Source organism: Triturus cristatus, chromosome 7 (genome assembly GCF_964204655.1).
Source record: "Triturus cristatus chromosome 7, aTriCri1.1, whole genome shotgun sequence".
NCBI lineage: Eukaryota > Metazoa > Chordata > Amphibia > Caudata > Salamandridae > Triturus > Triturus cristatus.
In genome coordinates this window covers 914,295,844-914,320,057 of record NC_140590.1, presented here as the reverse complement: position 1 = coordinate 914,320,057, position 24,214 = coordinate 914,295,844, and the positions used below count along the sequence as shown (strand labels likewise).

Below are 24,214 nucleotides of genomic sequence, written 5' to 3'. Positions count from 1 at the left end.
AGTGGTTTATCCCTGCTCAGCAACGGTAGCACATTAACCCTATTTCCAAAGTGGTTCTAGGATTCAAACTGGTGACATTCGTATTGCCAGAGATTCAATGACAGTGAGCTGTCTCATAAAGAAGTTTCTAGAATACATCCTGATTGTATTCTAGAAACTTCAGTGTACACACTAATAATAGTTGTTTTCTTGGAACGCTTCTGACCACACTTCTGTTTTTTTAAGTACAGTAAATGATAGCTGATAATACAAAGAATTTATGGTAAACAATCTCATAAATGTAGAATCACTGCATGTGTTGATGGTAAATGTTCTGGTAAATGTTCTGCTCCCTGAGTTGAGATTGATAAATAAACTATGTGGTTTGCTATTTCTTGCAGGTTAACTGTGTCTTTTTTAATCCAATGCTGCCTATATAGACCTACTTTGTATAAATATAAGACAGCTAAAGCGGGGGTGTTTTGAAAATGTGCAATATGTCAAAAATAAAAGGGGGGCACACCTCAAATTCTCAACCACTGCATGAATGGAAAAATTAGTGGTTCCCAAACTGTGTGCTGTGGCTCCCTGGGGAGCCGTCAAACCTAGCCAGGGGAGCCGCGCACCAACTCTTTTATTTATTTATTTGAGTGTTATAGAACCCGAACATGACCCGTTAACTTTAATTGAGTGTCAAGGTGACTAAGAAAAAGAAACAAATATTGCTTGAAATCACTAAAATGTCATTTTTATTTGGATAGCTGTTGATGTCATATAGAACTTGGCATTATAAATTACAATTTGTACATAAACATTTCCGTCTTGAGTCAATTAATTGCTAATCTTATTTGCTGTGTCCGCTTCAGGTGAGCTCTGCGATGAAGTGATTGACCACTGTGTTCTGGACCTTGATCCTTGCAAGTTCGAATCCAAATGTATCTCTGAAGACAAAGGATATAGGTAACTTTATGCAATATCTACACATTTGAGATTAACTGGTACAAAGCACGAATGCAGATTCAGAGAAAAGAGAGAAACGTGGATAACAAAGTAAAATAAGAAAGAGTGAAAGTGAGACATAAAGGAGAATAAATTAATTGTTGGATGGATTAACTAATTTTGAATGAAGGAACTGACAAAATAAGCAATTGACCAGAAGGAATGATGAATTAGAGAAAATTATTTTTGTTAGGATTTTGATAGAATAAAGAAAATCGAACTGAGCCAAAGAACAACAGAAAGAAAGGCGTAGAAGGAAGGAAAGAAATAACAGAAATAAATGGTGCTCAAATTTCATCCAAAATAAGAGTGCGAGTCCCAGAAAATGATAATAACCTGCTTGAGCCAGAATTTCTGGGTCTAAAAATGTCTATTTCCACTAACCTGGAGAGATTTTCACTCACACTTTCCATCTGCTCTGAGCCGGAGGTATGTCCCCACAGCAAATCGCTGTGTATGGTCCAATAGGGTCGGGAGCCTGTCAAGTCTAGGCTAGGCCCCAGGGATAGCTGGGGGTGGGGGGGGTAAGATGGGGGCTGGGCAGTGCCTGTGCTATCGGTTGTCTGTCCCAGAGCACCAGCGGCTTTACAGGATGTAGATTTATACCTGGAAACATAGGCCTGGTGTTCACATTAATCTCAGGTGCAGGAACTCAGGGACCCTCAAAATTAGCCAGAGAAGTATATTATACAACCCTAACAATCTTCTAGCCGGGGATACTGGTGCTGTGTCTCAGGTATTTTCTTCTTTTTATAACACACACACACACACACACACACACACACACACACACACACACACACACACACACACACACACACACACACACACACACACACACACACACACACACACACACACACACACACACACACACACACACACACACACACACACACACACACACACACACACACACACACACACACACACACACACACACACACACACACACACACACACACACACACACACACACACACACACACACACACACACACACACACACACACACACACACACACACACACACACACACACACACACACACACACACACACACACACACACACACACACACACACACACACACACACACACACACACACACACACACACACACACACACACACACACACACACACACACACACACACACACACACACACACACACACACACACACACACACACACACACACACACACACACTTTTTTGTGTTACTTGTGCATTTGCTATTATTCTGAATTGAATTATCACTTACAATCATTTTAGCCGTTGTGTCTATGATTGTTTATGTACATAAGCAGCCACAACCCTAACAATCTTCTAGCCGGGGATACTGGTGCTGTGTCTCAGGTATTTTCTTCTTTTTATAACACACGCACACACACACACACACACACACACACACACACACACACACACACACACACACACACACACACACACACACACACACACACACACACAATTTTTTGTGTTACTTGTGCATTTGCTATTATTCTGAATTGAATTATCACTTACAATCATTTTAGCCGTTGTGTCTATGATTGTTTATGTACATAAGCAGCCCTGAAAAAACAACGTTCAGGTCTCTCTCAAATAAAATTAAATATTTTGACTGTTGCTTTCGGAAGAGGAGAAATACAGGCATATCCTCAAACATCCATCCACCAGAGCTTTGCTTGGGAGGGCATACAGTTACTCAATAGCACCTAAGAGAGAAAAGACTATCGCAATCAGACCTGGCCAATCGAAATGCCTGCTTTTTGGCCATTGCGAATTTAAAAGAACATGTATTGTTTCTTCCTTCAAAGCTGAAAACACCAAAGCAATTATGAATGAGCTGTGAAGTATGAGCTCTTCTACTGGCATCTGGAAGCAACTTTACTGATGTCTTTTTCTGCAGCAGTGGGGTTTTCCAGGGCATGTGTTAATGCGAGCCTGTGGCGTGGTATCTTGTTGGCAGACACGGCTCTCTCCTAACTCATAGTGTCATTCCAGTAAGTGCTAGTTGAAATGCTTCACGCAGTGGGCCGTACAGATGAAGTACAACTGAAAAGGAAGCTGACAGTGATGTTCCAGAAGACCATTACTTGAATGTAAAAAGTCAGGATTTTGTTGATATATTTGTTTTTGGTATGATCAGCTACCGAGCGAGGTCAAAAGCACAGCAGAGTAATAGTGATACTGTAGGTCAGAGAAATTCACAATCCCAGGGTTTCTCAGTGCTTTTGTGTCTTCAGTGGTCCCTTAAGTGGATATTTGTTAATGGAAAATGCAGAAAGATAAAGGAGTAAACACAGCTTCAACAGAAGTCAAAGGATAACGAGGCACACAGGAAGACTGCAAAAGGTTTTGTTTGAACTACCATAAGCATTTCTTTGATTCCTAAACTCCTCATATATAGCCTGCTGTTTTTGTTTTGAAGAGCTGTTCTTCCTGTTCTACTGTTTTTATTCACTTGCTGCAGCATTGAATGGTGACACTACATATGCCGTATTACAGAATATTGTAGCAATCGACCTTTGGCCTTACTAAGTATACGTAGGCATTTGTGTTTGTGTTTGCAATAGTATGTACTGCAGTTTGCCCACAATGTTGTTACGTTAATAACTATCTATCGAAAAACAATTTTTTTTTTTTTTTAAATAGAGAATTGATTTTATTCCTCTTACTTGGGTTGGAACTACTCAGTCGCTGTTTTGTTTAATGCAGTAGTTTTAGATCCATACCTTATAGTCACATTTACTACAGCCATGTTTATACTCCTCAGTATGCATCAATGTATCCCTGGGTAGACGTGTTCAGTGACACAGGCATGCCCTCTATAGGTTTTTTTCAAGCATTTTGACAGTGTCAGAACGCAATATATTGTTTCAATCCTCCCAAATAAATCCATGAAGTTCACATAGGGTTACTGGCTTTAGTTAGCATGTAGTGTGATCTTTTGGTGACCATTGTTTTGTTGTACAAAGTCATATTTTGAAGGAAAGTGGTGGTCATTTTCAGTGGCTCTCTTCCAATGGTAGTAGGTCAGCTACGTTATCTTTCAGACCTATGTGGGTAGCCATATTTGCACTGCATGCAATAACCACCTTATACTGGTTTATGGTGACCAGGACTTAGTAGCTTACCTTCCAATTTTTACTATCAGAAACTCCTTTAGATATGACAATGCAATACATATTTCAGGTCCTCCATATAGATGACATAAAATACTTTTAATTTTCAGTCTATTATCTCATGGAAGGCCAGAGTCTTGTGTAGCATGTGTTGTCATCTTCTCTTCTTTACACGTGACAGTTATGGCACTATGTTTCATGAATATGTTAAAATGTCTGTGGGAGGAAATCACTGGCAGAGACACGTATAAGAAATATTAGAGGTACAATGTCTAACCAAGCTTACATAATACAGAAACCCTGTTATTCACAGAGCGAGAATAGAAGATTTGTGTAAGCTGCCAATCTCCTTGTATTCAGTTAGACTGCTTGGCTGATTGAAGGCCTCACTGTTCTAGAGTGCTGTGAAATGCGAGAAGCAGACAAGCACAGTGCAAAACAGTCATAAGATTAAAAAACCTAAGGTGGAGACCACAAAAATGTATGAACAATATACTAAGAACAACTTTCAAAAAAGGTGCAAATCAGATAACATCAGTTAAACATTTTTAGGACTAGGTTTTTAGTCATTATAACATGGTTTATTATGGGGGACCTTTAAAATCCATGGGACATCAAGAATGTTAAAAATTCCTCTAAGTCAGTCCTTTTAGTATGACCTGGGCCATGCTCCAGGCTTTCTCTGACGTGAACAAGCCCCTTCTGCACCAGGACTTGGATCAGTTCAGTTGTTGGTTTTTTCAATTTTTCAGGACAAATGTTTCTTCAGACTATGCTGCAAATGATAAGGTCATGAGCAATTCTTATCTCAGCGATAGCATGGATTATGATGTTGTCCAGCTTCTTTAATCCTTCAATCCTTGAATTTTAATGTCAATAGTTCGGATTTAGTCAACGAGCCCGATGCCCACACTGCCCCGTCCCATCTTTTTGATGAATTTACTGAGGTCGATCCTACATCAGTCCTCAAGGTCTTGCAAAAGATAAAATCCGGTTCCCCCACCTATTTGATCCCTCCTAAACTACTTGTAATGATTTCCCCTGCTTTGGTTGACAACATTACAGACCTTTTTAACAAATCACTAGCAGAAGCTGTTTTTCCCTCAAGATGGAAGACCGCCCGTGTGAAGCCTATTTTGAAAAAGCCCACGGCCGACCCAAGTCTTCTCTCTAACTATCGTCCAATCTCCCTACTCCCCTATTTTGGGAAAGTATTGGAATCTCTTGCCAATCAGCAACTTGTTGCTCATTTGGAAAGTTACAATTTATTAGACCCCTCCCAGTCTGGGTTTAGAGCGGCTCACAGCACTGAGACGGCACTGGTCGAGGTCACAGACAACATCAGGCGGGCCCTGGATAGACATCAATCGGTAATTCTCGTACTCCTCGACCTGTCGGCCGCATTTGACACCATCTCTCACAGCACTTTAATACATCGGCTGTGGGAGATTGGTGTCAGTGGCAAGGCCCTGAACTGGTTCAGAAGCTATCTTTCAGACCGTAACACCATTGTTCAGTCGGGACTCAGTGTCTCCTCTACAAGATCTGTCACGATGGGTGTTCCACAGGGTTCCATTCTGAGTCCTACTCTCTTCAATCTTTATATGACTCCACTGGCCCCAGTGATTAGATCATACGGATTTGATGTCATATCGTATGCCGATGACACTCAGATCACGGTTACACTGGGTCCTGACCCGAATGAAACCATGGTGCGTTTTAAAAACTGTACGTCCCACATCAACAGGTGGATGAAAAACAACCATCTTCAACTGAACGGCACAAAGTCTAAGATTATGCTTTTTGGGAAAGCGCCAGAACACTGGTCTTCAGAATGGTGGCCCGTCGACCTTGGTGCCTGTCCTGTCCCCAAAGAGGTGGTCCGTAATCTGGGCTTTTACATGGACAATCAACTGTCCATGAGGGCCTAGGTTAACCATATTGTCAGTTCATGTTTCGGAATAATGCGCACACTGCGTAAAGTTTTCAAATGGATCCCCGTGGAAGCCAGAAAACCGTTGCTTCAGGGTTTGATCACTAACCGGATGGACTATGGTAACGCACTCCTACAGTCCATCAATGAAACCATTTTAAACAAACTCCAGACTCTACAAAACATTGCGGCTAAAATAATTCTGAACCTCCCTCATCGAACTTCTTCTGCTCCATGTCTTAGAGCTCTACACTGGCTTCCAGTAAGAAAGCGCATTCTCTTTAAGGTCTTATGCCTTACGCATAAATATCTTTACGGGAAGAAACCACAATACTGGTCCAGAAAACTCTGTTGGTATAAGCCTCAGAGGGCACAGAGGTCCAGTACCAAGTCCTTGCTTACCTCCTTCAGAATACACACCACAGACAGGGTGGTAGATCTTTTTCCTACTTAGCCCCGGCTTCCTGGAACAAATTGCCCGCTGACCTACGATCCACCCCCATTCTAGGGTGCTTTCGAAATAAGCTTAAGACATGGTTATTCGACCAGTAATCCTCCCCAGCCCTTTTCCGCTCCCAGCCGCTGCAAGCGCCATGAGACTCTTCGGAGTGATGTGTATTGCGCTATAGAAGTGACTATGACTTGACTTGACAAAGGAGAGGCTCAGAACTTTGTTTATCTCTCCTGCTGGTATATCACAGACCTTTTGCCTTGTGCTGACAATTTCACTCATTGTTCTCAACTAAAGAGGATTTGGCCCCACTGCTGTCAAGCAGTGATCAAGAGTCTGCCTATATTTTTGGTTCCGAACAACAGGTTATACCCCGTGACTCCAATAATGAGGTAGAAACAGTGCCACAACTCCAGCATGAAGTTAGATTTGAAGATGACAGTGAGTCTTGATCTTAAAATGGTTCAGTCAAGTGACTCAAAGTCTGCTGCAACAACCATAAATTCTGGCACTTCTGTCCCAAGGTTAATTCTAAACCTTTGCTCCCATCTTCAATGTGTCCAGACCCGATATTCCGAGGTACGGGGCTGTATTCCCAGGGTCAGAGCTGCCTTCATCAATGCCTCAACCATCTCTTCCCTGTTAATAGCTCCAGGGCAGATTCACAAAGTAACATTTGTTTGTGAACAAAGCAAAATGTTTCACAGCAAATATCGATCTTTTACACCTTTTAGAAAACCACAAAGGGATTCTTGCTTCTTGTGAATGCATTTACCAGTGTGTATTTCTCCACCACCAATGGGTAGAAATCCACACTTGTAATTCCCATTCAAGAGTGGGAAAAAGGTGTTCCAAGGCACAGTTCCCAAATTTCCAATGTTTGGGACTATCCACTAACATGTACAGTTGATGCCATTCCCAACCTGTGATCCAATCCCTTTCCACTCTTCCAGTGGTCATATATTTATTCGAGGGCTGGAGTAACTCCTCTTCCAGAATGGGAAGCGGAAAAATGTTTTCTCTCAAAGAAAGAATAAAGGTGTGCATTTTCACAGGGAGCTCCCTTGCCCCCTTGTACATTGCGACATTATAGAGAACTCCTCACAGGAGAAAAAGAGTCCTTGGGAAAAGTCACATGACATTCCCACAATTATGCCTGGAAAACCATGCCTGGCATGTATTTGCAGGTGTACCTCTGGGAATATTTGTGAATGCCAAAAAGTAGTAAATGTTGTCCTTTACATATACTAACATCTTTGACACCAGTTGTCCCACGTTTCCTGTGAAACAAGCCCCTAAATGTATCTGCTCTACAGGGACATTTCCCAAATTTCATGCATAACCAGTACACGTATGCTCAGTTTAGTAATAAAAAGGTGAATCCATTGGTTTACCTTCGTAAACTGTTACTGAGAAGAAGCACTTGGTGTAGTCAGGGCCGGCTTTAGGGTGGTGTGAGCAGTGTGGCCACACGGCACTCACCTCAGGGGGGCTGTGATTAGCAATAAAGTATGATATAAGAGCAACTGCTGCAGAGTTCCTTGTGCGTACAGCTTTCAGGCAGCAATAAAAAAAATATGAAAAACTCGTGTGATTAATGTTCCTGCTAGAGAGAGAGATCGGAGTTTTGTCTAGTGACAGTTGTGACTCACCATAAAGTAGCACAGAGGGTCAATATCCCTGCTGCAAATAACAGATCTGTATTTTATGTGAATAGCTGAGTGGAATAAAAAAGCTAGCCTTTATCAGCTCTTTAAAACAAATGAAATGTATGGGAGAGAGGGGCTATGAAGAGATATGGGGCACTTTTGCCTGGTGGTAGTGAGGGAATCCGAGGAGGAGGTTATAAGGTGTGGTGGGTGCCAGAAACGTTTCACACCTAGCACCACTAGCACTAAAGCCGACCTAGTATAGTGGTTGGGAATTCAATTGTAGCTGATAATTATTTTAATTAACGTAAAATAATGATCAGCTATAATTGGATTAACATGGTGAGGGCTTTATGTGTATGGACAGTCAATACATGAAACTGTGCTCTTGGTGAAACAGCAGAGGCGTGCCTTTGTAACATTTCTCAGTTGGGAAGTTATAAATTACTCCGACTGGTTCTACATATGGCTGGAGCTTCCTGTAAGAAAGATATCTTACAATGCTAACAAAAAGAGGCTATGAGCACATAGAATCGCACCCTTACTGAGGCCAGAAATAAGGTACAGAAAAAAAATAATCTCTGAAAAAGGGGTCTCCCATATTCACCTTAAAGCTGTATTTAAAATTGAAATTAAAGTTCACACATCTGCTAAAACAGAATAACAAGCTACTTGACACTTGAGACTTTGAGTCAGCATTATTTATGTTTCATGTATTTTCTTCTCAGGTGTGAGTGCTTGCCTGGATACAGCGGTAGACATTGCGACACTGACGATGATGACTGTGCAAGCCACAAGTGTCGCCACGGGGCACAGTGTGCCGATGCAGTGAATGGTTACACCTGTATCTGTCCCCAGGGTTTCAGGTGAGATATGCTATTGACAAATACCAGACAATGCAGATACCTCTTTGTGTTCCATGTGTTAGGTCTATTCTGTCCAATACAGCCAAACATGAATACTGGGAGAATTATGCACCTTGAGGAAATATGGAACATTGCTGAACTGTACTACTCCTCATACAGGGTGGAACACATTAAGACACTCTCTCTACTTCTAATAAAATAATGTCATCTGTGTGTAACAAGGGGATATATTAACCTCCTTTAAGCGTTATGCAGCTTCCCATGCTTCCATAGACAGTGTCTGGAAGATCGGTGTATCTCAGGCCATGTATTCAAAGACGAGAATTACTCTACCTGAGCATGCTATTTAAGGGTGAGAGGATCTAGTTTGGTCTAGTGATATGACACATTTGTTTTTCTTGATGCCACCTGCTCTTGGTTAAATCGGGTTATCTCTCTGTTCCTGAAATTGAACAGTTATTGTGGATGCTGTACTGTCCCTGCTATGTCAAAGGTTTAATTTTGCCAAAACTTTCAATATAGTTTATGATAGCAATATCTAGAATTGTAATAGGATTAAAGTGCTGTGTTTTTACAAAAGATACGTATATCAGTGTCAAACATATGTGGTGTAATAACCTTCTCTGCTCAATGGTTAGCTTAAAGAAAACCTTAACATTTTGGTGATTAAACATGGCAATTAATATGCACCTAACCAGTATCTCATATTTAGCCTAAAAAATATTACTGCCCCCTGCGTCGGTATGATTCTTTATGTGGCAGTCCATATTGTCCTTTGAACAGTTTAGTGAAATGCCTTATGTTGGGGGTCCTGGAGAATGCTTGTCCAACTCTCTGTGTCTGTGTTGGCCAGTCAAAAAATCAATCATTTTGACTAGTGGGAAATCCCTTTTTATTAAATCTAAAAAGTGCTAGTAAATGATTTTAGAAAACGAATGTCTATTGATATAAGTGTATGTGTTCAGAACATCATCAATTATGAATCTACAGGAATGTCTAAGAAGCATTCATTTAGCCCTATGTAGGTTTGCCAACCCATTCTTGCACATAAGTATCAACAGTGTCAAAAGCGGATTATTAAGAACTAGACTTCTACTGGGTGTCCTTATAGTCATCAGCTTGAACACCCCTTTAGGATGGCTAAGTTATCCTCAACAATTAGTGAAAATCCTCATGCAGATTCCCGTCTTAGGTTTCTTATAACATCTTTGTTTATGATTAGTTTTCAGTTTTCACTCATTTTTACAGACAAATACACACAGAAAACAATATGTGATTGACTCTCCATGCTGTCCTTCATGATTTCTAGGCCAACACCAGAGCAGATAGAAAGCATGGGGAGTTAAAAAAAACAGGATGAGATGTCCTTAAATACAGGCATTAGTTAACATATATTTGTATATAATGGTACATTTAAATGTGGGTGTGGTGTTTGCTATATTTGGCTGCTTAATTTGCTAAAACTTGACAGGCATAGAAGTATGAATGTATGTTTATCAGTAAAATAAATGGAATATACCATTTTATGACTCCATTTATTCTCAAAACACAAAATAAATATGTATAAATACAAATAAGATGGCCAAAAAATAAATATGTATAAATACGGATGGAAATGTTGAAATAATAAATATCCTAAAACCGGGAGCCCTATTTATAAAGTAAATTAATGTTTTGTGACAAAAACCTTGGACGTGTATAGACCTCCAGGCCATTTAAGTATATTTAATGAATCTCTTAAACAACTGGTTGTATCACAGCTATTAAGTATCATCGAACCTTTGACTGTCAGAGTTTTAATGTCTGGATTGACTTCCCAATGGATTCCTATGCAAGATCTTTTCTCAGAACCATACTATAATGAGGAAGAGGAAAAGTCCAAAAAAAACAAGGTAGAATTTAGATTTGTATTTAGGGAAACGCAACAACACATGCCAAAATAAACTCTCCACAGCAGTCTCAAACCAAAAACTCTACATTCTCAAAAGAGTGCCAGAAGAGGGAAGGGGATAGTGGAGAGCAGGAGAATGGAGGTGCCAAAGATGATATACAGGAAGGTAAAACACAAAGACGTACTTAGCTTATCTCTACAGAGATAATGTGGTTACTCACCAGATGCTGCTTTAATAGAACCCACATACAGGGCCAAAATATAACCCTGCATCAATATTTTCTTGTTTGCCTCTTCACTATGATTTTTTTTTATTTTTTTAAATGTTTTATTCACAATTTCATGACAACATTGCGTTTCCAAAACAAGCATACTACATATGCTGCTACCAACTTGATTTCAATCAATCTGGATACATAGGCTTGCAACATAAGCTGTTGTCACTATTACTACTTCTGCTTGACATTAAAGAAAAACCATATATCTTCTATGTCGATATCAATTTATCACTTTAAACTTGATAACAATAATTATAAACGTAACCCCCTCCCCATCCCTACTCTCCTCTATGGTCATGGGTACCAACATTCACTACGGGGTTTGAAGACCAACCATTCAATCATGTATCTCAGTCGTCTGTGTTATCCCTTATTGTGCGAGGGGCCTCTAATATGGGTAACGAACCCGTCTGTTCCTGAGTGTGGTGTGCGGAAGCCTGCCCTCCCACTGAGGGATCTTATCCTTTTTCTTTGGTTAAATCAGTGATCAGTAAGTACCAGGCCTTCACATCATCTTCGAGCTAATCATCCCTCAGTACCTTTTTCATCCTTACTGACTCTTTAGTGGCCCATTCCAACATATGCGTAATCCATTTTATGTACTGAGGCTCATCTGGACTCTTTTCACTATGATTTATAATATGAAATCATTATCTTTACTGATTTTAAAATTGCTGTTTGACCACAGCAGTCCAACATGGCCACATTTATGCTGATTGCTTCTTATGTACCCATGATATTAAGAAGCTGGAAGCTTACTAGATTTATTTTGTAATGTAATGTATGAAATTGATTAATTGGGCTGTGCTACACTTAGCCACTGCAGAACTCTCAGGGCTGCCACAGAAATCAACAGACCTGTGAATAAATAGTCGAGTGCTTTGGCTTGTTATATTTACATTTTGTCTACCCCTGTAGACTCTCCAGTTTCTGCAGTTTTGCACCTCAGTTGCTCTGCTTCTCCCATCAAGTAAATGTTCACTCACAAAAGGCTTTTTGAGCAATTCACATAATAGCTGTGGTATTTTGATCATTGTCACTCAAGCGAGGAACATCGTCTATTACGGTAAAACCTGTTATTTCATTCTTCTGTGGCGTAAATGCTTCTGAGCTCCCTGTTGAGTTTCCACGCTGCAGGAGGCTCAGCAGTGATTATTTAAATAACAGGGATTATACATTATTGCAGAGGATGAGGCATTGCATTCTTGAGGGTTCGAGCGGCGTGAGCGCCGCATGGCAGCCATGCTAGCGCAGACAGATAATACCACCATATCACCGACAGCAGGTTTCAGCTGTATAATTAACAAGTTGTATGTCTTGTTTTACCGATTTCACTGGTAGGTCATGCTTGTGCCTCTAACCTTGTGAATATGTGCAATATTCACTTCCTCTATCCCACCTTAGGCTCTCAGAGGATGCCAGGGCAATATCAAATCCTGGAGATTGAAAGGAACACTTTGGTCAATCCTTTAAGTGACAATAATGTTCAATACTACTATGTAAACATAACTAATGCATTTAAAGAAGTGCTGGGATATAAAATATCTCTCAATAGCAGCAGCTTCTTATTGTGTAAATTCCTTCATGACATTAAGGAAATGGGCAGATTGCTGCACATTTGTCCTAAAGTTTCTGAAATTACAAACGCATGATTTTTAATAATAGGCGCACGATTGTTACAAATGGTAAAAACTTCTTAGTGGGGCGTTTTCATTTCCTTTGGCTCAGTAAAATATACATTTTTGTTCCTCTTATGAACAAATTATGTTCTTGGAGCATTATATCATGCTCAGCTCTCTGACTAGGGGGCCTTATTGTGAGTTTGGTGGTCCCCCTGTCGGCCTGCCTCCACCGTGCCGACAGGAGGACCACCAAGCGTGTATTGCGCCTGCCCACCGGTATACAAGTGTAATCCAAGGCAGGCAGGTGGTGCTCGTACGGTCTCACAGCAGTGGTCTGTTAGGCTCATAGGAGAGCCTTAACAGCAGACCACTGCCATAATAGGGCCTGAAGCACGTTCCTCCACAGTGTGGCATACACCATGTTGTGTATGCCATACCGTGCAGGGGGTGCATTTTCTGGGGGCCACAACTTGTGCCTCATTGCATACACCCACAAGCCCAGAAGTGGAAGGGGGCCCCGATAGGGCCCCCCATACTTACATGTCCACCACCCTTTTCATGGCAGACTCACTGCCATGAAAAGGGCGGTGGAAATGAAAACCAGAATATGCTTAGCAGTGCCACAGCAGCACTGCCAAAATATTCCTGCCTATTTCCAGACTGTCCGCATAGTGGGATTCTTGATCCCGGCAAAGCCAGTGATCTCACCGCGTTCCAACCACCAACACTCATAATACAGCAGGTGGACTGCCATTGGGGCAGTGGTTGGACCACCACCACGAGTACTGCAGTCCTGTGGACCGCCATACTTGTATTAAGGCCCCAAGAGTTAGCAATATGTTTATTGCTATGGCAACTACCAAAGTGACGTAAAATATATACCACATGTATTTTGATGTAATTACAAACACTCTCCATAATCATTCATGCACCTATTCCACTCTTGCCTCCAGAATGCGGATTTCCACATTAAAATCTAGAAATGGTAGGGAAAATGTATATTTTAATGATCCCAACTATTATTCAGGTCTGCCCTTCCCATTGTGCTGTCACACGCACCACAATCACAAAAATAAGTTTGAATGGATATATGTTTTTCTTCATACCTGTTCTGCCTTGTATCCTGTATCCATCTCTAGGATATGCAATTGTGACTTCCCACACTCTCTGTTGCATTTTGGGGGAAATGCTGTAATAATGGGGATTCTGTTCCTTCCTGCTTCTCCAGCGGTCTCTTCTGTGAACATCCACCACCAATGGTTCTGCTTCAGACCAGCCCGTGTGACAACTATGACTGTCAGAATGGAGCCCAATGCATTGTCGTGCAGCAAGAACCCGTCTGCCGCTGCCTCGCTGGATTTGCAGGCCAGAAATGTGAGAAACTCATCACAGTCAACTTTGTTGGGAAAGACTCCTACGTAGAGCTCTCGGCTTCCAAATTCCGTCCTCAAGGAAATATCTCCCTACAGGTATGCGACAAAGAGACGCAAGTCATATCCATCAGAATGGTCACATTTCAATGGTAAGCCACACTGAATAAAAGTCAAGACTTAGGCCCTCATTACGATGTCGGGCGACACAACATCAGTCATGGGACAGACTGACACCTGGTCAGCGGTCCCGACCACCTCATTAGGATGCGACAGAACACTGTTTGGTTGCATTCCTACATCTTACTATGGCAGCATGCACACCGGCCATAATGCATGCTCCCATAGTAAAATGGGAGGTGTGGTTCATCCCTGCATCCCGTGGCAGGCAACTCAAGGTGCAGGTATCAACAGGGGGGCACCAGAGGTGCCCCCTTGGCCTCCAACCATAGGCTGTGCAACCAAGGAGACCCTGCTAGAGGCCCCCAAAGACACTTTCCGACATGCTTTCCCTGTCGGACAGACCAGCATGAAAACCATGTCGGAAACTGTTATTGTAATCTCAAATGCAGAAAGGCCCGCCCTTGAGATTACTTGCCGCATTCTGACTGGTGGGCGGGCTCTCCAACACCTTCGGAAGCCAGCCGGAATGACCGTTTAGATTCCTTTCCGACCTCCTTCATCAAAATGAGGCTTTCAGAAAGGAATCCGACCGGCACATTACGATGCGGTTCGGAAGGCTCCGACCAACGCCGAGCCACATCGTAATCGGCCCCATAATGTGAAGCTGTGACCCCACCAAATAAAACAAAGCTGTGTGTGATTACATAGATTTTGAGCAAGTGATATTTTTTGCACTATAAATGTTACTATATTGTGTTGTGTTGGGATTTTTAAAATGCGGGTAGAAGTAGGGCAGAGGTGGGCTTAGATACATTTTGTAAACATCCTTAAATTTGGAATTTTGGGTACTCAAAACCTTTGTGTGTCGTTTTTCATGAAAAATACACATCGACACATAGCATGTAAAAACAAACTCCTCTATTTACATTTCTGGATTTGTTTGTGAATCTGCAAAAGTGTTCCTAATGAGATGATTTCATTCCTTGAAGTCTTGAACGTGCTGATCTGCTCTCTGGACTTTGCTTTCCTCATTTCCAGTTTCCCTTTTCAGGTGGCCACAGATAAAGACAACGGGCTCCTTCTGTACAAGGGAGACAATGATCCCTTGGCTTTGGAACTGTACCAGGGACATGTGAGGCTCATCTCCCCTCCAACCACTGTGTACAGGTAAGAGCACTGAAAGTATCCTTTGGCATTTGTGGTCCCTTCTTACCTTCTTATACATCATAAAAGTCTGCCACAGGGTGCTTACTGTGCTGGCCTCTATCATTGTGTCGTACGATATGCTTATATCAAGGCACCACAAGTGGTTTTGGAGGATCACTTTTGATCAATCATCCCGTTGTTGTGCCTCCATTTGTATGAATGTAGTTTGCCAATACCTTTGATAGCTTCTCCAAAAGCATAGGCTTGAGTCACCTGACTGCTCATCACTCTTACACGTTAATCATACCAATTAAAGATGGTTGTAAATAATGACTGCATGAGCATACAAATGCCCACATCATTGGTGAAACTGTATCAGAACAGTGTTCTATTGAGAAAGAGATATAAGCACTAGATCTAGGGTGGCATTACAAATAGTGTTAGCGTTCTATCATTACAGATTTTGGTGTGTTAGCACAGCCATCTCATGAGGTTCTTTCAACCCACATCCACCATGATGGCATGGTCTTCCATCTTCCCTATGATCCATCATGCTATGAACGAGGCTGCCCTCATCATCTTTCATGTGAATTGAGACACACTCAGGTTTTATGCATACACAATGGAAAGTCTGACTGTGAAAGTCTTTGATGATCCCTGCAAAAGACAATTTGAAATTTAGAATACCAGTGCTCAGAAATGTCATTTTTAATAAAGAAAGAAATTGTGCTTTTTTATGCATAGTTTCTTATACGTGGGTCAAAGGGAAGTCTCCATTCAAACTCGATCATTTGTGGGTGATTAATCCTAACATACTCTATTTCAGAGGTTTCCATTGTAGGACCAGGAGACCGATTCCAGGTCAGATGTTTAGGATTTCTATATATAACCTCTTCTGTGCCCATGACGAGATGGTCTCGTCATGGAGCACAGTCGCGCTGTGCCCAAGACGAGACTATCTCGTCATGACACCCACCCACTAGGGAATCGCCAGGCACAGGAGGGGGAAAAGGCCTGGCACCCAAAGGGTTAATAAATGTATCAATCTCTGCCCCTGGAACAAAATTCGGTGGTGTCCTCAGTATTATTTTGAGATAATTGCATCTAAACTGTTCTTCAAATGCTTTCCAGAGTAATATTAGTGTATGCTTCAATTAGTATTTTGAGTCCCACTTTAATATTAGTGTTACCACTTGCAGAATTTCTACATGTGACTCAGTGAACAATTGCACTAGGTCAATTCTGTTTGAATTTGGTCCCGCAAAGAGGCACAGAATTTGGGAACACCATGCAGAAATCAGTGTGGTAACACTGATTTCCACGTTATCCTCCATTAATAGTGGATCCAGGATGTTTATGTATATCATAGTTATAACTCATAAATCTTTGGTAATACAGCCACTTGAAATTACAATAACCCCTTTATCAGTTTTACCGGCAGAAGTATTACCACACCAGGAACACCCTGCAACCCCCTCTTCCCCCCCAACTTGTAATGTGAGCCTTAGTGTTTACTTTTCAATCGAGACACAAATTGTCCAAGGCAGCAAATCTTTATGATGGGATGTGTGAAAGAAAACAGACACATTGAACATTACTCAGACAATATAGTACCTGACTAGAATGATTTCTGTGACGATATGACTTACGTCCGGGATTGAATCAATAAAATTTGTGAATCTACTTCCCAAAGAATGAAATGAAGAAACAATACTCCACTCCTGGTGCACAACTCTGGCAGCTCAAACAGTCTCACTCCACTTTTTTCATTCTAAACCTCATATTAGCCTCAATTGGGCTCTGCCTGTTTCCACTGAATAAATATGATCTCAGGGGCATGGGGAAATGGGGAAACAGCTTCCATGCTTCAGTAAGAAGCATGAAGTAAATGAAAAGCTTACGCAGATGTGGAAAATCTACACAGGAGACAAGTTTAATGAAATACTTATCTAATATTAAAACCAAACATCAGGCAACTTCTGCGACAAAGGAAGTAGCAACTCTACTTGGCAAAGATTGGATCCAAATGTGGAAAAGCCGATTTCTGTTGTTACTTGAACTCCTTCCTATCGGTGGAAAGTATTACTTAATTATGCAGGCAAACAATAATGCTTGTTAACCCCTTGCATGCTCATGACGAGCTGGACTCGTCATGGCACACAGTGCTCGTGTGCTCATGACGAGTCCAGCTCGTCATGAAACATGCAATGGAAATCCCTCTGGTGCACCAGAGGGATTGCCTTTCTTGCTAAAGAGCCTCGGGAGCTGGGGAAGAGCTTCCCCAGCTCCCGAGGCCCCCCCCCTGGTTTCCCTGAAATGACGATCGGCGCGCATGTCGCGCTGACGTCATTTCAGTGAAACTGAAATGAGCCAAGAGGCTCATTTCAGTTTCCCTTTCTTCGTACTCAGGGGGCTAGCTCAGCCCCCTGAGCAAGTAGAAAGACGGGAGAGGTATCGTTGGAAAGGGAAGAATCTCCCCAGTGGATCCCTGCTTGGGGATCGCCACAGGAGGGCAATCCCCAAGCAGGGATCCACCCAATAGACACCAGGGAGGGGGGAGCGGCCCCTTGGGCAAGGGCCTTTGCTCCCCCCAATTAATTTGGCCATCATTTAGTCTTTTTGCCCCCCTGGGGGGCAGATGGGGGCAATATCCCCCAATCTGCCCCCCTGGGGGGGGGGGGTAAAAAGGCCAATAGACACAAGGGAATTTTGGGGAAATAAAGATAAGGGTGGGTGCTGCCCAAAACGGGCATGTCCTTGCCCCCACCCCCCGCAATTATTACAGTCTTTCTGCCCCCCCTGGGGGCAGATGGGGCATTGGCCCCTAATCTGCCCCTTCGGGGGGGGGGGCAGAAGCCCACTAGACACCAGGGACATTTTTTAAATAAAAAAAAAGGGTGGGGGCTGCCCAAAACGGGCATGCCCATGCCCCCCCCCGCAATTATTACAGTCTTTCTGCCCCCCCCCCCCCGGGGGGAAGATGGGGCATTGTTCCCTAATCTGCTCTTTCGGGGGGCGGAAAGCCCACTTGACGCCAGGGACTTTTTTCACGCAATTTTATTTAGGGTGGTGGCTGCCCGAAATGGGTACGCCAATGCCACCATTACAGCCATTTTGCCCCCCCTGGGGGGCAGATGGGGCAGTAGCCCCCAATCTTCCCCCCCGGGGGGGGCAGAAAACCCACTAAATGCCAGGGATTTTATTTTGTAAATGCCCCCACCACCATTACAGCCTTTCTGCCCCCCCCGAGTGGCAGAAAGCCCACTATCCACCAGGGTTTTTTTTTTTGCGCAATTGTTTTTAGGGTGTGGGCTGCCCGTAACGGGCACGCCAATATACCCTCCCCCCCCAAATGACTGTCTTTCTGCCCCCTGGGAGGCAGATGGGAGCTGTAGCCCCCAATCTGGCCCCCCCGGGAGGCGCAGAAAGCCCACTAGAAAACGTGGATTTTCTTGTTTTATTAGTGTAGGGGTAAGGGCTTCCCAAAATGGGCATGCCAATACCCCCACCCCACCCCCAGAGAAATTCCAGTGTTTCTGCCCTCCGGGAAGGCAGAAGATGGCAGTGGCCCCTGATCTGCCCCCTGGGGGGGCAGAAAGCCCACTAGGCGCCAGCGAGTACGCAGGCTTTTTTTATACGTGGGGGTGGGGGTGGGGGCTGCCCAAAATGGTCATACCAATGCCCCCACTCCCACAAAAAATAGTCACAGTCTTTCTGTTCCCTTTGGAGGCATATCGGGACAAACCCCCCTCCCTCCCCCGATTCCCCCCCAGGGCGGCAGAAAGCCCACTAGGCTCAGACTTTTTTTTAGCAATGTGCCTGCCTGTAGATTTTGAACCCTAGCTCTGCCGGCACCTAGGGAAACCTAGCAAACCTATACATTTTTGAAAACTAGACAACCAGGGGAATCCAGGATAGGGTGACTTGACTGGCTCTCACCAGGTTCTGTTACCCAGAATCCCTTGCAAACCTAAACATTTGTCCCAAAAAAACACATTTTCCTCACATTTCTCTGGTGGAAAGTTCTGGAATCTGCGTGGGTCCACAAAATTCCACCCACCCCGCGTTCCCCAAAGTCCTACGAGAAGAATTGTACCTCACTTACGTGGGTAGGCCTAGTGCCCGTGACAGGCAAGGGCCCAAAACCTATTGAGGAGACATCAAAATGACCTATCCCAAAACAACCTGGTTTTGCAAGGGGGGTCCCATGACTTTTTGTCCCCGGGCTTGGCGGCCATCTAGGGAAACCTACCAAACCCATACATTTTTTAAAACTAGACACCCGGGGGAGTCCAGGTATGGCTTGCATGGATCCCCCAACGTTTCCTTACCCAGAATCCCCTCCAAACCTCAAATGTAGCTGAAAAAATCACTTTTTTCACTTACTTTTTTCACACATTTTTGTGTGGGAAAGTTGTGGCATCACCGGTCTGACACAAATTTCCTACCACCCAGTGTTCCCCCAGGTCTCCCGATAAAAACGGGGCCTCACTCGTGTGGGAGGCCCAAGTACCCGCGACAGGCAAGGGCACAAAATGTAGTGAGGCGACATCAAAATGATTTGATGTTGTGACTCTGGGTTCGTCGGGTTCTTGGTGAACCTACAAGTCCTATATATCCCTACAACCAGAAAGGTCCAGCGGATGTAACAGTATATTGCTTGCAAAGAGCTGCCATAATTAGAAGAAGTTACAAGTGAAAATGTTGACACAAAAGGCTGTTTTTTTCAACTAATTTTCAATTTTTCCTATATTTAACTGTTAGTTTCTATTAAGAAACCATGATGGATCTACACAAATGACCCCTTGCTGAATTCAGAATGTTGTCTACTTTTCTAATTATTTATTGCTTTCATACCCATTTCTCCCATTAACTGGAAGGAGGTTGAAAGCACAAAAAATAGCAAAAATAGGCTATGTCCCAGAAAAATGCCAAAATTGTGTAAAAAATGTTGGGTTTCTGACAAAAGTCTGTCATTCCCTAAAAGCTGGGAAAATGGTGATTTCAGCCCCACAACCCCTTTGTTGATACCATTTACAGGGAAAAACCCAGACGCTTTCATTTGCAGCCCTTTTTTCCAATTTTTCTCCAAAAAAACAAACTTTAGCTGTATTTTCGCTAATTTCTGGGATCCCTCCTGGGGAATCCACAAACCCTGGGTACCTTTACAATCCCCATGATGTTGGAAGAAAAGGACGCAAATTTGGCATGCATACCTTATGTGGTCAAAATGTTACAGGGGCCTAAGCGCTCACTACCCCAAATAGCCAAAAAAAGGCTTAGCACAGGGGGGGGGGAAGGCCTAGCAGCGAAGGGGTTAATTCAAGTCCATGGTCTGCACATTTCAATAATTAGGATGCAAGAGAAGGCTTATGTATTACAAAGACTTCAGAGGTGGTTGACTGTAATGACGCTCTCATCGAACATTGATTACAAAGCTCTGCCCTGGTGGCGGCTCTTTGTAGTCGTCTTCCTCCTCGGCCCTGCACTGTCGTAGGCCTCTGCATGTGACGCCATTTTAATTACTCTCCTGCCCTTCAGATTGATCAGGCAGGAGGTCTCCACTGGAAATGACACCTCATTATCGCGAGATTAATGGCCTGCCTGCTGCCCCTGTCCTCCTCCACCATTTGACAAGGGGATGCCGCCTCCCTCCTGGGACTTGGCCGAAGCCCTTACTAATGTCCCACCTGATGAAAACGCTTATGTTTCTTCCCAGGAGCTTTAATGAGATAGCCTTTCTCTAAATGTCATGCTAATGTTTTATTAGTTTAAGGAGCGAGCACAAATGGAATCTGTAAGAACCTCGCAGGGAAAAGATCAGGGAGGCTTTAATAAAAAAAACACGATATAGAAGTAATGTCTAGGAAATTACTGCTGAATAGAACTGCAAGTACAAAGGTGAGAAATGTATGCCCCAGCGACATAAAAATAATATGCAAGTGTCACTCTGGCTGCAAACTGGCATTTTATTGAATATTAAGTATAAAGGGAGTGTAATAATTTTCTATACATTACTTTGAGAACTTGGAGTCCATTTAACTCTTGTCCATTGTCTTTTCCGGCTTTTAACAGCTCACTAGAAATCTGGAATTCCTAACCCTGCACTCATTATATGTAATAAAGTGCAGCCCACAGGTAATGCTGCCACGAGCAATAGTTTCACCTGAGCTGTCCAATTCCTCATCTCTCTGTTTAAAAGGACACCATACTTTAAGAAAAAAAGCATTTGCAATACAATAAGTCTTGCATTTGTGAGAGTTTAAGCTATTGGCATTGTAAATGACAATGCCTATTATTTATCTGTTTTGATAATTAACACATAAATAAAAGGTATTGTCATTTACAATCCCAATAGCTCAAACTCTTGTAAATGCGAGATCTCTTTCATTTCAAAGACGTGGCCGTCATTGTCCCAGGCTGCTTGGAATGGAAAGTGCGCATGGCGCGCTGAATGCTGAAGGAGACCATGTCAAGCTTGCAGTAGGAGAAACTCATTACAGAAAATAGTGCTTACAGACTAAATAAGGCATACCATGTAACAACAGAAGTAAAAGGGCCTGTCCTCACGGTAGGTTACAAATTAAGACAAGGAGGTACTAAGGAGGGACTAACAATCCTATTAACGAATCAGAAGCCCGCATTTACGAAGGACAATGTCACAAGCCAATGACAAATATGGGCGGAGAGTGGGCCGGGCTTCAAGTCTATACTCAAAGAGAGCATGGCTCGCAGAGCAGTGTACGCGCTGCCCAGGCTCGACCTAAAAACTATTTTACTCCAAATGTCAGGTTTTTTTATATATTCGATAATGTAAAAGATATTGTTCTGGTTTGGCTTGAGTGAAACGTATGTTAAAGCAAACTTGAAGAGCTATCTTTTCATGAGAAAAAAAATTAATGAAAAAATAATCATATTTTGTCAAAAAGAAAGGACTGCCTCTTTGAAATGAAGACAGATGCCACCCCAAGGAAAAAGTACAGAGACCCAGAGTGAGCCCAACTTTGTTAGTCAAAGCAAAACTGTCAGTTCTACTCTGTTGACTCGGGCCACAATTTGCTACATTTGTCATTTCCAGGTGCAGAAAATGGGCCTGTGCAAATATTGTCCTTGCTACCTCAGGCTGACACACTCCTAGTGCCATGGTCAATGGCGTTCTGATTGTAGAGGGTAGAACATGCCAGAGCCCATCTGGCAGACAAAGCACAAATCCCTCATAGATCCCCAAATATTTACTCATACTGGTTGTACAAATATGAGATGCTCATGGCTCTGTCTGCTAGGTACCTTATAACTAGTTTTGTTACCACAGGTGTAATATACCAGGTAGGTTCCAACTAAAGGTCTGGGCATTATAATGACAATGCATCAGAAAGACCATTCAATACACCAAAGAAAACTACTTCCCAGCCCTCATATTGCATTTACTCAAAAAAGGTTCCCCAGGCAAAAGTGGCCATGCCAAAAAGCCCAAAAATCATGTCCATTCTAAAGTCATCATGGCATAAACAAATAATGAAACATCAACTCACATACCTCAAGGCCAGTTGAGGTAGAATGCGATTTAGTATCTTTAGAAGTAAAACAACATAGACCATATGCCGAAACAATTTCTCCTCAAAAAGCGCCAATCAAACTTACAAGAAAGAGATATTCTACACACCTCTATGCAAGACAGACCTCGAAACTGAGTCAATAAGCATATCAGTTGAACCCTCCAAAATGTCTGAACACACTTTATTGGTTGACCTCGAAACACTTACCATGAGTTCCCAAAGAGACCACTGAGACAAAAATGACATACCAGGTTCCTAAATAAGCTTTTGGAAAGCTAGTAGGTTTGATGCTCACACTTGAATGCTGACAAAAAATATAAATCATGCCTACTGCTGTGCAAAACAAGTGAAACAAGCATTGACAAAGCCAATAGGGCTGGTGTCATCTGCCAGCCTTTTGCCAATTGATGTTTTGTTGTGGCTTTTGCAAAACGTTATTATTTTGGAAGCTGCTGGGAGTTTATGAATCTAAAAAATTGACTAAAGATGCCATAACTCAAAGGGATGTCAGATACTGGTTGAAGTGGGATGATGTGTTGCCCCTTAATGCATGCTCAAGTGGGTTGGAGAAAAATGTGAATGATACAACTACAAACAAATGGATGAACTATGGCTGAAAACTCCCTAAAAGTAACTATGGCATACACATAGTTTTAGTAAAATAAAAACTGTTGGCTAATATGACTGTCAACCGTTTGCCGTTAGGAAAGAAAGAAAGAATGAATAAATGAAAGAAAAGAAGGAAGGTAAGAAAAATAGGAAAGAATGAAAGAAAGAAAGGATAGAAGGACAGCTAAAAAGAAGGATAGAAAAATAGAAAGCAAGAAAGAAGGAACGAAAGCAGGAGTGAAGGGAACAGAAAGAAAGAAATACAAAGAGATAGAAAGAACAAAAAAGAGAGAAAGCAAGAAAGAAGAAAGAAAAAACAAGAGAGAAGGAAGGAAAGAAAGCAGGAAAGTAAGAAGGAAAAAAGGAATGAAAGAAAGAAGAAATAAAAGCAAGAACGAAGGACAGAAGGAATTAATGCAAGCAAAAAGGAAAGAAAGAAGGAATGAAAGAATGCTGGAGAGAAAGTGAGCAAAAAAGGAAAAAGAAGTCAAAAAAGAAAAAGTATGAATGAAACAAAAAGCAAGAAAGAAGGGGAAAAGGAATAAATGAAAAATGGAAAGAAAGAAAGATGAAACAAAGGACCGTAAGAATGAAAGAAAAATGGAAAGAAGGAA

The 24,214-nt window shown here is 42.4% G+C and overlaps 1 protein-coding gene across 2 annotated transcripts in view; it reads left to right on the top strand.

Annotated features, from left to right (window-relative positions):
- Window positions 1-24,214, top strand: part of SLIT3 (slit guidance ligand 3) — a 1,010,870-nt gene that overhangs the window by 930,133 nt on the left and 56,523 nt on the right. For both annotated transcript variants that reach the window (XM_085617848.1, XM_085617849.1), the window contains 4 exons: window positions 846-939; window positions 8,868-9,005; window positions 14,025-14,265; window positions 15,341-15,456. In XM_085617848.1, coding sequence (XP_085473974.1) covers window positions 846-939; window positions 8,868-9,005; window positions 14,025-14,265; window positions 15,341-15,456 — 589 coding nt within the window. The remainder of the gene's footprint in view (window positions 1-845; window positions 940-8,867; window positions 9,006-14,024; window positions 14,266-15,340; window positions 15,457-24,214) is intronic.